A 14445-nucleotide genomic window follows, 5' to 3' on the forward strand; every position below is an offset into this window, starting at 1 on the left:
CTAGCCTTTGCTGTTGCATAGCCATCATTATAAAGTGTATTGTGTTCATACAAATATATTTATTATTAGTCAACATGTGTAAAAATGTAATTTTAACATTTTCAGCTGCACTCTAAACAGTATTTTGTGGTGTTGCTGTTTCAACTTATTTTTTCTTAAGTTGACACAACTTGCAATTTCTGAATTTGTTTATTTCAACTTAAAATCTTAAGGTTTCATTCACCTAAAAAATCCTTCATCCAATTTTAAAAAACTGGGTTCACAACTATATTTTATAACTTGAGCCAATGAAAAATAAACAACTTGCTCTAAACAATATTTTCTACATCTATGAAAACCTGGCAAAAAGTATATTTTTCTAGTCCAGTTTTTTTTTTATTAAGAACGTTTGTTGGTTGTGTGAATGTAAGAGGAGTGTTACTATCTATCATTTTCAAACGTTATAAAACATTATTTCTGATTATACTACGGATCCGTTAAATGCTTGAGTCTGATTGGCTGATGAACGAGGTGTGGAATTATTTTCTGGGAAACACACGGGAACGTAGTTCCAGGCAGCTCTCTTGACCTCATTACAGTTTCATATCACTTTGCATAGTTAACTGTAATAACGGACTAACAAAAACAACATGACAGACGATTTTCCATGGCAATAACAGCGCTGTTTAGAGATGCACAGATCACACAATCGCTCGCACGCCCTCTCTCTCTCTCTCTCTTGCTCTCTCTTCTTTTTCTCTCTGTGTCTCTGTCACTCTCGCTCTCTTTCTAATAACTTCATTAATAACTGCATTAGAATGCTTTCAATGGCTCAAGCCTCCATTGCCAGCTTTAAAATGATGTTTTGGAACAAGCAAAAGAGCCGATGGATGGAGACGCGGAAGAAATAGTCCTAATAACAATAGCAATTTAAGTAAAAAAAAAACAGATGAATCCCTTTAAATATATAATGTGATCAATGTCTTGAGGTGTGGTAACCGTAGTATAAGCAATATAAGAAGAATAATTGACTCCTTGCCATTGAATTATTGAAAAATTAATGGTGTGCATTATTTTTCTACTAATTCAACGGACCATCGTCAATTATTCCTTACTTATTCTATATGCTGTAGAAAACACTATTCACTTATTAGGTTTATATGTTTCATTTAAAGGTACCATTATAGTGATCAGTGTTTCTTTTAGACTCTTGACTCTGAGATTGCTTGTGACAAAGAAAATAGTAAAAAAGTATCTGTTGATACCCAGCATGCATAAAGCTTTACATTTCTTTGTCAAAATTGTGACAAAGACTAACGAAAACTTAGGTTGAAACAGCAGCACCACAAAATACTTTTACAGTGTGATTATTGCAAAATAATTTATTGTGTAATACATTCTGTAGCTCTTGTCAGTTTTTAGATTTTTTGAAATGTTTTTTTCTCCCCAGATTTAAAAAAAGACATCCTCGTAGTTCATTGTAGTTCATCACACAAATGTGAAGAGGAAAGCAAATCTAAAAAATTGACTTACACTTTTTACATTCCAAATGCACATGGGCATTCATTGTATTCCCATACATAAGTCAGTTTAGGTCAATTAAAATATTATTTATTTGTAAACAAATGTATTTTAGTTTTACTAAAGAAATTTATCTTGTTTAGGTTGTAAATGCAGTGAGTGTGAAGTGACTTAGATTAATAAGTGAAATTTTAATTTGTGTCTTAAACCCATAGGCATTCATTGAATGATCATAAATTGGTTATTTTAGGTCAATTAAAATATTACACATTTATAAACTGATGTATTTTAGTTTTTTTTTTTGTTTTTATATGAATGTAACTTGTTTGAGTTGTACATGAAATGAGAGAGAAGTGATGCAAAAAGTGATTTTTGTCTAAATTTGTGTGTTGTGATTGGGTAATACGAGGTTTGGTAAAAGCTGTTGAGGGCATTATACACAGGTGTTTTCAAACACCATGGTGCTTCCTTTAGATTCCCTCACGCGTAAGCATGTAGTTAAAATAGTGTCGATGGGTAGTGTAGAGGAATGTAGCTTAGCAGTTGGAAATGTGATTGGACAAAATGTGTTTTCGCTGCTTCAAAAATGAATTATGCAATCGTAATTTTTTTGAGTACGGTAGAAAGGCAACTGAGGTAGTAGAGAAAGGCATTGTATTGTGGGGATTGTTTGTACTTGAACTTTCCCTTTCTATACCAGCTAAGAAAGTTACATTGTCAAATGTTCCACCTTTTATTAAAGATGAAGTTTTAGCAAGAGCGCTTTCACGCTTGGCAAACTTGTTTAACCCGTTAAAAAGTTTGCAATTAGTTGTAAATCTGAACTATTGAAACATGTTGGTTTTTTAGGAGGTTTACTTACATGATTTTAAATAACAGGAACGAACTTGATCTGAATTTGAAATTCAGAATTAGAGATCGATCTATATATCTGTTTTCCGATATTTTCCCTGATATTTGATCATTTTCCGATGATCGGATATTGGTTTTGTAATATCGGATTGACCGATAAACGAGAGAATTGAGAATTGCGCGCTGGACGCATCTGAGGAGAGGAGCTCACAGCAACAGCAGCGTGCACAGCAAATAAGGCTGAGTGACGCGACTTCATTAAAAGGTCTTTGAGTATACTTCGCATATTTGCAGGCATTTATCATCTTATTTGTGCATTAATGTATGTTATGTTAAATAAGTGGATTTATTAAAAGCAATGTATGCAGCTTGTCCTAGAGATGAACTCACAGAGTCACGCTGATCCATAAAATCCGGTCCCAATAACGACGTAGCTTTGCATGAATAAAACAGCCATGAATTAATGCTTGGTGGAATTAAAAACGCTAAATTAAATTCGTTTTTCTGTTATTTATGCTTATCATTAGCATCGGAAAATCACGTTCATATTGCTGTTCAACCGGGGTTGAAGGCTGAAGCACAGCCACCACATAGCTAGCTTTTAACAAGATTTATCCTACGTTATATTAACATTTACCAGATAAACATTGTTTTGCTAAAATATCTAAATAAATGTCTATGTCTATTATGTGGATATTAATTAATTATTTATTACCTCTGCAAGCGGTCACAGTCTGATTTGGGTTTCTATGGCTAATCTTATTCATTACAATGGTTGATTTCCACATTGCTGCCTTATGTGAATGGAGCCAGAGATTAGAAAAATGAGTTAATGAGACAGAATTTTTTTTTATTTATGCAAGAAACCCATAGTGATAAGAATGCTGTTGAATGGCTTAAAGAATGGAATGGAATGGAAGAATTTTAAAAGTGATTGCGAATTTTGAAACGTATGTATTAAATTTTTTTTTTTAGATTTTCTTTGTAAAACTTTGGAAGAGTACAAAAATGAAGAACATTTGTTTTTGGGTGGTGATTTTAACTGTGCTGTAAGTAGTCTAGACAGAAATCATATTGAGCCACATATGCCATCACGCAGAAAGCTTATTCAAATGATTGAAATGCATGATCTGTGTGGTGTGTGGAGACATTTCAACAAAGATGTTAGACAATATACATGGGTACATGCACGGGATAATTTGTTATCATTAGCAAGGTTAGACAAGCTTTATGTTTAATAGGATATGTATTTTCTATTAATTCTGTTAAACCAAACAGTGCCTACTGTCATTTTATATTTTCAAATAAATTTTGTGTTGTTTCTGGATTAATTTTAAAAAGGAAAAGAAGAATTGTCAGTCGTAAAAGAATTTGTGGGATTTTGGAAAAAATCAAATTAAGCAATTGTGTCAACAAAACACCCTGAATGTCACTAAAGAATTGGCCAGATCTGTTCAGATTTTAGAGACTGGAATTATGAGAATTCAACATTTAACACAGATGGGAAATCAAGCCTTATTGTTGACTTTAAAGTTTAAAAAAAATCAGCTTTATCTGATCTGTTGGGTTTAAAAGCACAAGGAGCATTAATAAGAGCACGTTTTCAAAACTCTAATGAGATGGATGCTTTATCAAAAATTTTCTTTGGATTAGAAAAGAAAAATGGCCAGCGATGTTAAATTAATGTTTTAAAATCTGAAAGTGGGGTTTTAATTTCAGACCCAATTGAGATGAGTAAGAGAGCAGTCAATTTTTATGAAAAATTGTATAAAAAGAGTCAAAAGAAGATGAATTTGTTGAACAATGTTTTTTAAGAAAGATCTTGATAAACCCATAATATTGGAAGAGCTGTATGATAATCTCCAAAATATGGAATGTGGAAGAGTTCCTGGAATCGATGGAATTCCAGTTGAATTTTATAAGTCTTACTGGAATATAATGGGAGAAGATTTATTGGAAGTTCTGAACAACAGTTTAAAGGTAGGGTAACAGATTTGATCCTGAAAATTTTTTAGTTATGCTGGTTAAAAGTCTCCTCACATCCTATTAGCAATCACTATGTTAAGTTGTTTAAATGTATTAGTAGAAAAGTATTAGTAGGACCAAAAAATGTTCAACAAATCATAGATTTCAGTCTGAATGGATGTTTCCTTTTTTGTCCCTCATACGTAAGCGTAATTTGAATGCCCACCGCGCAGCGAGTTCACGCAGACACCATACATCAGTGTTCTTCGCTCCCGGTCCTGGGGGGCCGGTGTCCTGCAGAGTTTGGCTCCGGCCTTGATCAAACACACCTGCAAGCTAATCAATGTCTTCATGATCACTAGAAAATCACAGGTAGGTGTGTTTGATTGGGGTTGGAGCTGGGCTCTGCGGGACGCCGGCTCTCCGGGATTGGGAGTGAGGAACACTGCCATACATCATCGGCGCATTCACGTGCGCTCACCTCCTGTCTGTAAACAGTGAGATTGGCAAACTTTTCTGCTGAATTGACAACCTACACAGGAGGCACAAAACGAAAGACATCTTTTATAACAACAACAGCAAAAACGGCCTGGATCAGCAAAGAGCACAAACCCAAATTAACATCTGTAACTTTACTGCTTTATCACGAGATGCAAACAGATTTAGGAGGCAAAGGGTCTGAAAGGGTCGTTGCACTGTTTATTTTCGTAAGGTAGGTATGTTTGTATTAGGGGTGGAACGGTACATGTATTCGTTTCGAACCGAATCGGTACGGGGGTCACGGTTCAGTGCATGAATTTAAACGGAGAATACACGGTATGAAAATAAAAAAAACTTGCGTGCAAAATAATTAATGTAATGCGGAACTACTGTTAGATCCGCTGGTTCTTTATGGACAGCTAATCTGTTTCCCCGCTTTAGCTCTGAAGCTCTGATTGGCGCCGATGCAGCCGAGCTCCGCCTATGTATGAGCTCTATCAGAGCCCGTCTACATTCTGCCACTCTGCAGTTTTTTGTCACGTCGACGCCGGTCCAGTCAGTTAGTGAGCAGCGATAGCGAGGATGGCAAGTGGTGTTCCACAAGAGTTAGACGCTCCGCCAGCCTCTTTAAGATCGCAAGTTTGGCAAAGCTTCAGTTTTCCAGTCAGTTACAATAGTACAGGCGAGAGAGTGGTGGAAAAGACGAGGACTGTGCATCGGCGTTGTTCAGCAGTTGTTAGGTATGTGAGTGGAAATACATCTAATCAGGGCTCTCAAGTCTCACGCATTCACCTTGACACACACGCATTTCAGTCAGTTCACACGCCGCCACACCTTGTATTTCTCACGCTGAGAAGTAGGAGATAAATTGTCCTGCTAATATACAATAAATGGATGAGGTGCAGTTCTGTCGAGTTCAGCTGCTTTTTTAAAGTGTGTGCTCAACTTTGACACTGATGGCGCTGCGTAGAGTACCGCGAGAAATCTTGCGGAGGAGGCTGATTTCAAATCGCTCTCGCGTTACTCTGACGTCATCCACTTGTCGTTTCTTGCAGCGCCTCGTGAAGTCGTACACACCTATTAATTCATCCTACAAGCCTATTTTTTTTGTTTGTTAGTACATTAATATGAAATAAGGCCAAAATGTAATTTTAAAATGTATTTAGGTAACACTTGTAATACATTTGAACCCATATTTGTATGAAAGATGAGTACAAGATTACTTAAAGTGGTATACATTTTTGAAATACGAGATAGTATGTTAAATGCATTTTAGTTCATATTCATGACATCTCAAAATAACACTGATAAGGACACCTATGTTTTTAAGATTATCTTAAGTACTAAAAAAAGCCTGTTTTGCTTTTCCCTCCATTGTACCGAAAGTGAATCGAACCGTGGCCCCCGAACCGAGGTACGAACCGAACCGGGACTTCTGTGTACCGTTCCACCCCTAGTTTGTATTGAGATGGATTCATATATTCTACTTTGATGAAACATTGTGTTGCTTATGAAATTTGTGTTCATTTACGGATTAGCCTAACGATATAGTTACTACGTCTACACAACCGATTTTGATGTAAACCAGTTGTTTATGTTGGTTAATTTGGAAATGTTATTCACTTTGTACTGCAAAGTTTTCTCACTGGTGAATGAGACGAGAGATGTGACCGTCTGATCTGTACGTGTTCATGTGTTTTGAAAGAGGCGTGACTTTGGATGGCGATTTGACTTGAGGGTGGGATCTTAATTTCATTGCTAGGCGGCTACCGTTAGCATTTTTCAAAATGTGAAACCCTACCTTTAACTGAAGGATGCTTACCTTTAAGTTGTCAGAGCAGTTCTCACTCTTTTACCAAAAAAGGGGGATTTAAAGGCGGAGTCCATGATGTTTGAAAGCCAATGTTGATATTTGAAATCACCTAAACAAACACGCCCCTACCCCAATAGAATCTGGACCTTCTGTTGATAGACCCGCCCCACACATACGCAAACCGGCATTTGATTTGATTTGATTGGCTATAAGTGTGTTTTGGTAGTCGGCCCGTCTCCTTTTCCAACGCGTTTTTCAAACATCGTGGACTCCGCCTTTAACTAATATAACCAGTTGGCGCCCTGTATCTTTGTTATGTTGTGATTACAAAATACTTTCAAAAGTGTTAGCAACAAGACTTAGAAAGGTTTTGGAAGAGGTTATACATCCAGATCAGTCTTATTGCAGTTCCATGTTTGAAAATATTTCTTTAATTAGAGGTTTTTTTGAAGTAGTCAAAATATTTGGTCTGAATGCAGGCTTGATTTCCATCGATCAAGAAAAAGCTTTTGATCGTGTTGAACATGATTACTAATGGAATGTTTTCAAAGCTTTTGGGTTTAGTTCAGCTTTTAGTGATAAAATGAAAACTTTGTATATTGACATTGAGGGTGTGTTGAAGTTCAATTGTGGCTTATGCGCTCCTTTTAAGGTTAATAGGGGGATTAGACAAGGTTGTTCTTTGCCTGGATTGTTGTACACATTAGCATTAGAGCCTTTTTTACATAAATTGAGAAAAGAAGTAGTTGGATAAAAAATTCCACAATGTGACTATGCAATTTAATTATCTGCTTATGCAGATGACATTGTAGTAATGATTGATGTCTATAAAGATATATAAAGTATAATAAGAGTTTCCAGTGAATTGATTTCTTCTGCAAAGATCAATTGGATAAAAATTGATGCAGTATTGCTAATAAATGGAAAAAGAAAATACCAGACCTGCTAGGTGGTTTAATATGGAAAAAGAATGTTTTTTAATATCTGGGAGTGTATTTGGGTGATAAATATATCATGCAGAAAAACTGGGAAGGGGTAATTGAAAAGATAAAGGGTCGATTAGACCGTTGAAAGTGGCTCAAACCAACAATGTCTTATAGAGGAAGAACAATTGTAATAAATAACTTGGTTGCATCCTTTCTGTGGCACCGATTGGCCTGTGTTGATCCTCCCATTTATTTCTTGGCAAAGATACAATCAATTTTGGTAGAATTTTTTGGGACAATTTACAATGGGTTATACATAATATTTTGTATATACCAAAGGATGAAGGTGGACAAGGAGTGGTCCATCTGCAAAGCAGAACTGCTGTCTTTCGACTGCTTTTTTGCCGAAATTTCTTAAAGTTTAAGGAAATGTGAGCTGGAGAACCAGTGTTGACCAGTGTTATACTGAAATCTGTTCAAGAGATGAATATGGAAAAATCCTTGTTTTCAATGGACCCAAATAAGATTGACACTTCATGTTTACCTGCTGTCTATCAAAATCTTTTCAAAGTGTGGAGTTGTTTTATTGTGAAGAAGTCAAAAAACACAAACTCCTTATTTTGGTTGTTGGAAGAGCCACTGATAAATGGTGCAAGACTGGATGTAATAAGCACAAGCAGCAAACCCACTGAACTCTTTTATTCGAGCTGGAATCACAAATTTAAAAGTAGGGATGCACCAAAATGAAAATTCTTGGCCGAAACCGAAAACCGAAAAAGAGGAAACCAAGGCCGAAAGCCGAAACACCGAAAGAAATTATGCCAATTATTAGTACTACCATTGCACTTATGGTATTTTTGTGTGTAATAGAAATGGAGTCAACACACACAATTTGAGAAGAAAAATCAGCCAAACAGCATGTGGCATAAACAAACCCAACTTCAGTTAAACAGGCTGAAGGATTTGTTTGATTAATCCTTTGGTGCTTGTTTGCCATGCAGTATACATTTAAAAACTGAGATGTGCTAGTTGTGGTTTTGTTCTAACGTTAATGTTACAGAATGCTGATAAAAAAATGATGGCATTTTAATGCACGTTAAAACCCCGAATGGGTCGAAGGCTCAGTCAAATATGAATATCTTCTTTATTTAGTCTGACATGTTTTTGTTTAAAAAGAAAATCATATTTAGCCTACCTTCTCCGGTGAAACCCGTTTTTCTCATTAATGCCAGCTGCAGAAAAAACTCTGCTCTGTTGTTATCCAGTGAGAACAACAAACGTATCTAACAAATATATCTGATTTTAATATTATGATAAAAATAACGCAAGCTGGCTTGATACATTATTGCTGAGGGTGCAAAGTTACGAGCTTAATTTAACAACACTTCACAAAACTGAGCTATTGTTTGCTGTTACGGCATTTGCAGTTATCGGGTTTGTTATATAACCATATCCACAGATAAAATAAATGTTCTCCGTTTCGCTTTCCATGTGTGTCTCGTGTCGTTTTAACAACAAAATAAACTAGGCTATATAAGGAAGCGAGCAAATCTCTCATCATGCACGCTGATGCGGCAGCGGAGAAGCACGTCTAACACCCGGAATTAAAACTCTAAACACTTAAATGAGTCTGCAATCTGAATTACCAAAACAATCAGAAATACATACATATTAATTTTCATGTAAAAGTCTGTAAAAGACCGTACAGGTGAAGTGAAAAAGGATTCAATGAGCAGTAGCCGTAATGCTGCGGTGGCGGATTAAAAACATTTGAATATAATTTTTTCCCCATTCTAATTATTATTGCAGATCGAATATTTGACCATTCGTGCACATCCCTAATTTTAAAAGCAATCATGTTAAATGTCTGTTATTTTGGATGTTAATCTGAACGAATGTTTAGTCAGAGCTTGTGAAAACTGGACACAAATGCCCAGAGAAACTCCGCGGGTTTGGACGCAAACATTACGGTCATGAGCGGGAGTGAAACTCACAGGTTACGGAGATCCTGGTCAGAAATTCAGCGGACGCGGCTTTGAGAGAAACCTAGTCCACACCGCAGATATGTTACTTCAGACAAGCACGTGCAGGTCGCGGTTTCTGTTTGCGTCATCACATTATTTCGGCCGTATTTTTTCGGTGATAAAAGTCTTTCGGCCGAAAACCGAAAAACCACTTTTGGGCCATTTTCGGCCGAAAATTTTCGGTGGCAGAATATTCGGTGCATCCCTATTTAAAAGCTTGTGTGTTTGGTGGGGGCTGGTTTTGAAAATGTTGAGGAAATGGCTGCTTGTGTGAAGATCAAATCGGTCCGTATAATGACTGTAATATTACAGAGGATAAGATCTGCTCTTATACCAGAGGAATTTAAGATGCTTAAGGATTATTGCGAAGGACTTGTTCCTCCTGATGATTTGTTCTTCCCCTTTCCTGAATTGTTTTTATCCCCCAATTTAAATGACACTTCTGGAATTCTTCTGGAATTAAAGAGTATATGTATGGATTTTAATGATGTTAATTGAAAACAGTTGTATAAGATATGTGTAAAGTTTTTTTTTTTAACAAAAAAGGCTTATGTCAGAAAATTCACCTATATATTTTTTTTATTCACTTAAAAATGTCCTTCATCCAAATAAATAAAAAATGTAATAGTTCACATCTATATTTTATAACTCGAGCCAATGAAAAAACAACTAAACAATATTTTCCATGTCTATGAAAACTTGGTACAAAGTATATTTTTCTTGTTGAAAAAAATTCCATTAAATTTAATTATAGTTAAGTTTTTTTGTGTGTAAAATTTTAGAATGTTACATTCTTTTTTAAAACTATTTTTAAACTATCATTAAACATTATTTCTAAAAGTTCTGTAAAATATTGCGGTAGAAAACACTATTCACTTATTAGGTTTAGATGTTGGTTTTGTTTTTATTTAAAGTCACCATTATGGTGATCAGTGATTGTTGTAGTTGGACTCTTAAATCTGAGCTTGCTAGCTTATCCTATGGTTCCTATGGTTTTTGTTTAAAACACATTTGTTGTGGTAAAATAAGCCAATAATGCAATAATCACAGTGGTGGTTAGTATTTGATGCTTAAAGCTCACGTAACACACACCGTTTCTGAATTTCTGATGTTAATCTGGAGTACCTATAGAGTAGTATGACATCCTTTATATCTCTGAAGAGTCTTTAGTTTAATCAGATTTATAAAAGAAAGATTAGCTTTACCGAATCTTTCCGATAACGTACGAAAAAATGAAGAAGGGGGAGCTATACCGCGGGAGGAGCGAGTACAAGTCATGCAACACTATACAACACTGTTTTAACTGATTCACTACATGTTCGTGTCATTTATATAATATGCACACGACTATTTCCAACATAAGACAGAAGTCTTACTTACTACGTGCAACTCGCCATGACCTGGTTGGGAAAATCCACCGCATCAAACACACGCAAAACTCCACTGCTACCCCGTATAATAAACTATATCCATTGTTTCCATAAGGCTGGCTTTCTTTTCCTTACATCCAAAAACACACTTCTTCTTTCGTGCCATTGTTGACTTTTGAAATTAAACAAAGCTGAGTGGCGTCAGTGTTGGGGTAGTTACTCAAAAAATGTAATTAGTTACTAGTTACTAGTTACTTCTTTAAATTGTAATGAGATTACTTTACTAGTTACTGCATTTGAAAAGTAACTTCACTACTTATTACTTTACTTTCCTTTTTCTTAATTTACCACATAGATACATGGACATGGTTTAGGCGGGGTCGGCTGATGATGAGTGACTACTTTAAATGAACGGCCAGGGCTCTAGACTAACTTTTTGCACTGGTTGCACTGGTGCGCCTAAGATTTTTTCTTAGGTGCACCAGCACAAAAGTTAAGTGCACCCTAATTTTTGACCCCATCGGATTTATAGTTCGCCCAAAAATTAAAATTCTGTATAATTTACTCACTCTCATGTTGTTACAAACCTTTATGGATGTCTTTGTTCTTGTGAACATGAATGAAAATATTTTGAGTAATGTTTGTAACCAAACCATTCATGAGCCCCATTCACTTCCATAGTATTATGTTTTCCTACTATAGAAGTGAATGGGGCTCATGCTTGGTTTGGTTATTAACATTTCTCAAAATATGTTGCTTCGTGTTTATCAGAACAGAGAAATTTATACAGGTTTGTAACAAAATGAGGGTTAATGATGAAAGATTTTTTTATTTTTGGGTGAACTGTCCCTTTAACACCGCAAGTTTAGCGCCCATGGTGGTTTAATTCAGAATATAAACATGTAGGCTATTTTATAATTTTCATGTTGTCATTCCATTTTCCTTATACGAGTCATGCACAGTCCTGTTTGATAACACGCATCCGCGCGATTAAAATAACAGTTGACCCGTTATCCGACATCAGCATCAATTTATTTCATACCCGTTTTACATAAAGACTGCGACCGGCCGGGCCGCAAATCGTGATGTAAGTAGAAACCTTTAAAGATCTTCATGCAGAACATTGACAGAAATAAGCACAGGACCATGCTTGTTCAAATATATTATCATTTAATGTGAAACTTTGTGAGGGTCGGCAGATTGACAGCTGAGCGGACAGCAGTGAACGGGTAGCAACGAACACTCATAAGCGATGCGCTTATATTTATTATTACCTTATAAATTGATGATATGATTGCAGTGATTCCAAAGGGATGTCCAAAAAACTCAAGTAGAATGTTAAATGTTTAAAGTTTAATGTCTCTTTCTCGCTGCCCTGTGTAAACCCACGCGGGTGATGGCATGAAACGCGTGAGGAGCTTGCATTTTGCATTACCTTAAATTACCTTTAATTGTGGTCATACAAATAAAAGTAAAACAACATTCAAAACTGTAATGTGTACATTTATTTATGTAAAGTTCACTCGCAATAATAACAAAACATTGTGCTTTTTTAAATAGGTAAAAAGTGTTTTGTGCTGCATCGGTTTGAGAGCACGTCACACAAAAATAAACTCATACAGTATAGGCCAGTGTTCTTCATTGCGCGGCTCGCGAGCCGCATGCGGCTCGGCAAGCTTTGATTTGTGGCTCGCATGGCAGTAAATAATACAGTGATATGATCATGCAGGCATGGGCTTTTTCTGTCTTTTCTGCTCCGGACCCTAACTTTGTTAGAAAACCATACCTATTAGATCAAGATGCACGTCGAGAAGCGTGTTCGACCGCATTCAGCGCTTGCACAGAGCGATCGTCATATGACATCAAAGTACCGTGAGATAAGACTGCTTGTTATGCTTTCGAGTTGCTCTCGCGCACAGTAATGGTCACTCGCCAACCGTTCTGTGCAGCGCCGCATGAAATAATGAGAAAGGTGGCCCCCTGGTGGTTTGGGGGGCACTGCATAAGCATATTATAAGAATGCTTAGCATTAAAATCCTGTTTTTGTCATTAAGGGAAATCATATTGTCTCAGTTATAAATGACTGTTAATGATAAAGAATGATTTGCCCTTGTATTTATTACATTGCAACAGATTGACAAGCAGACATGCTTTTTATGACTGGATGTAACTTTTGATACTTTGTGGTAAAGGCGGCTCTCCTATTGACCCTGACCTGTTAGTGTGGCTCTCATGAAAAAAATAGTGAAGACCACTGGTATAGGCTATAGGCTTCTTTTGAATTCGTTTTGTTAATTTGCTAATTATTTAAGTGAAACACATTTCATATAGGCTTTTTTCTATAAATTGGGCGCACGCGACATTGCTGTTCGGGTTACGTTCAAATAATTTCCTTCAAAAGAATTATGCTCTGGCTCTGACTCGATTGAGGTTCATTAACTTACCTAATTCCGTCTTCGGGATCGGACCTCTCGAGCCCAGACCGGTAAGTTAAGCAGGATCTTTCGCCACAAGTGTTGTATTGCCATGCTGGGCTTACAAATGCTCAGACAGGTTGCTCATCGCGTTGTCAGCAGTTGAAATACACTTGTTGTGTGGGCATAGTGTGCATTTCACACGAATATTTTTGTACTTTCGAGCAATACGCTGAAAGTAATGTGAATATCGCCCCAGTGGCTGAAACCCTCCGTCTACATTTCCCGCTCCCCTTTGCACCACCAGCAGCTACGTCAAATCAATCTCTATGGCAACGGCACACGTACAGGGACACGCATGCACGCACCACTTAAACAGACAGAACTTTACACCCAGGCAAACACTGCTTGGGTAACGCAGGACAGCGCGTTCCTATAGTCTAGTAAAGTAGTGTAGTTACCAATATTATTAGTGTAATGCGTTACTTTACTTCGTTACCCAAAAAAGTAATGTAGTTACTGTAATCCGTTACTTTGTAACTCGTTACCCCCAACACTGAGTGGCGTGATAAGCTGTTAGCAGCTCTAGCGTCTCCCGCTGAGTGACGGGTGGGCGGGGTTTTCCGGGGGAATTTTTCCGGGGGAAGCCCATATAAAGAAGTGATACGTATCGAAAACCCCTGAAACGACAGTTAGAACCATAATCGAAAAAAAATAGCCGAAACTTGTACGAACCCTGGCGAAGTGCATTCGGCACAGAAATACTCTGTAACACGCCCAGCTGCTGTTTTGACACTTTGCCTGCGTTTAGCATGAGGAAACAACTCTATAACTGTGTTAATAAGTCAGAATGCTTGAAATACCATTAAACCCCCCCTTTAAGATCATCATCTAGTGAGTTGGTTTATGCATTCAGTGTTTGATCAACCAAAAGTATTATTATTTTTTAATAATATGATGCTGCACTAGAAGATCCAGCCAGGGCCGCATTAAATGCGGGAGACTCCGGAAACTTCCAGGAGACTTGGGATGTCTGCATTGCGAAGCGGTTGTCTCTTTGTTTCTGCAGTTAAAAAAAAGTTGGCAATTCTGACTATACTT

The 14445-nt window shown here is 36.9% G+C and overlaps 1 protein-coding gene across 1 annotated transcript in view; it reads left to right on the plus strand.

The window, feature by feature from the left end:
- The window catches only part of LOC129424096 (solute carrier family 22 member 4), a 92880-nt gene extending 82744 nt beyond the window's left edge, over positions 1-10136 (plus strand). The window contains exon 10 of the mRNA XM_055180674.2: positions 1430-10136. Within this exon, the coding sequence (XP_055036649.2) occupies positions 1430-1463 (34 nt within the window). The 3' untranslated portion in view covers positions 1464-10136. The remainder of the gene's footprint in view (positions 1-1429) is intronic.
- The last annotated feature ends 4309 nt before the right edge of the window (positions 10137-14445 follow it).

Source organism: Misgurnus anguillicaudatus, chromosome 9 (genome assembly GCF_027580225.2).
Source record: "Misgurnus anguillicaudatus chromosome 9, ASM2758022v2, whole genome shotgun sequence".
Taxonomy (NCBI): domain Eukaryota; kingdom Metazoa; phylum Chordata; class Actinopteri; order Cypriniformes; family Cobitidae; genus Misgurnus; species Misgurnus anguillicaudatus.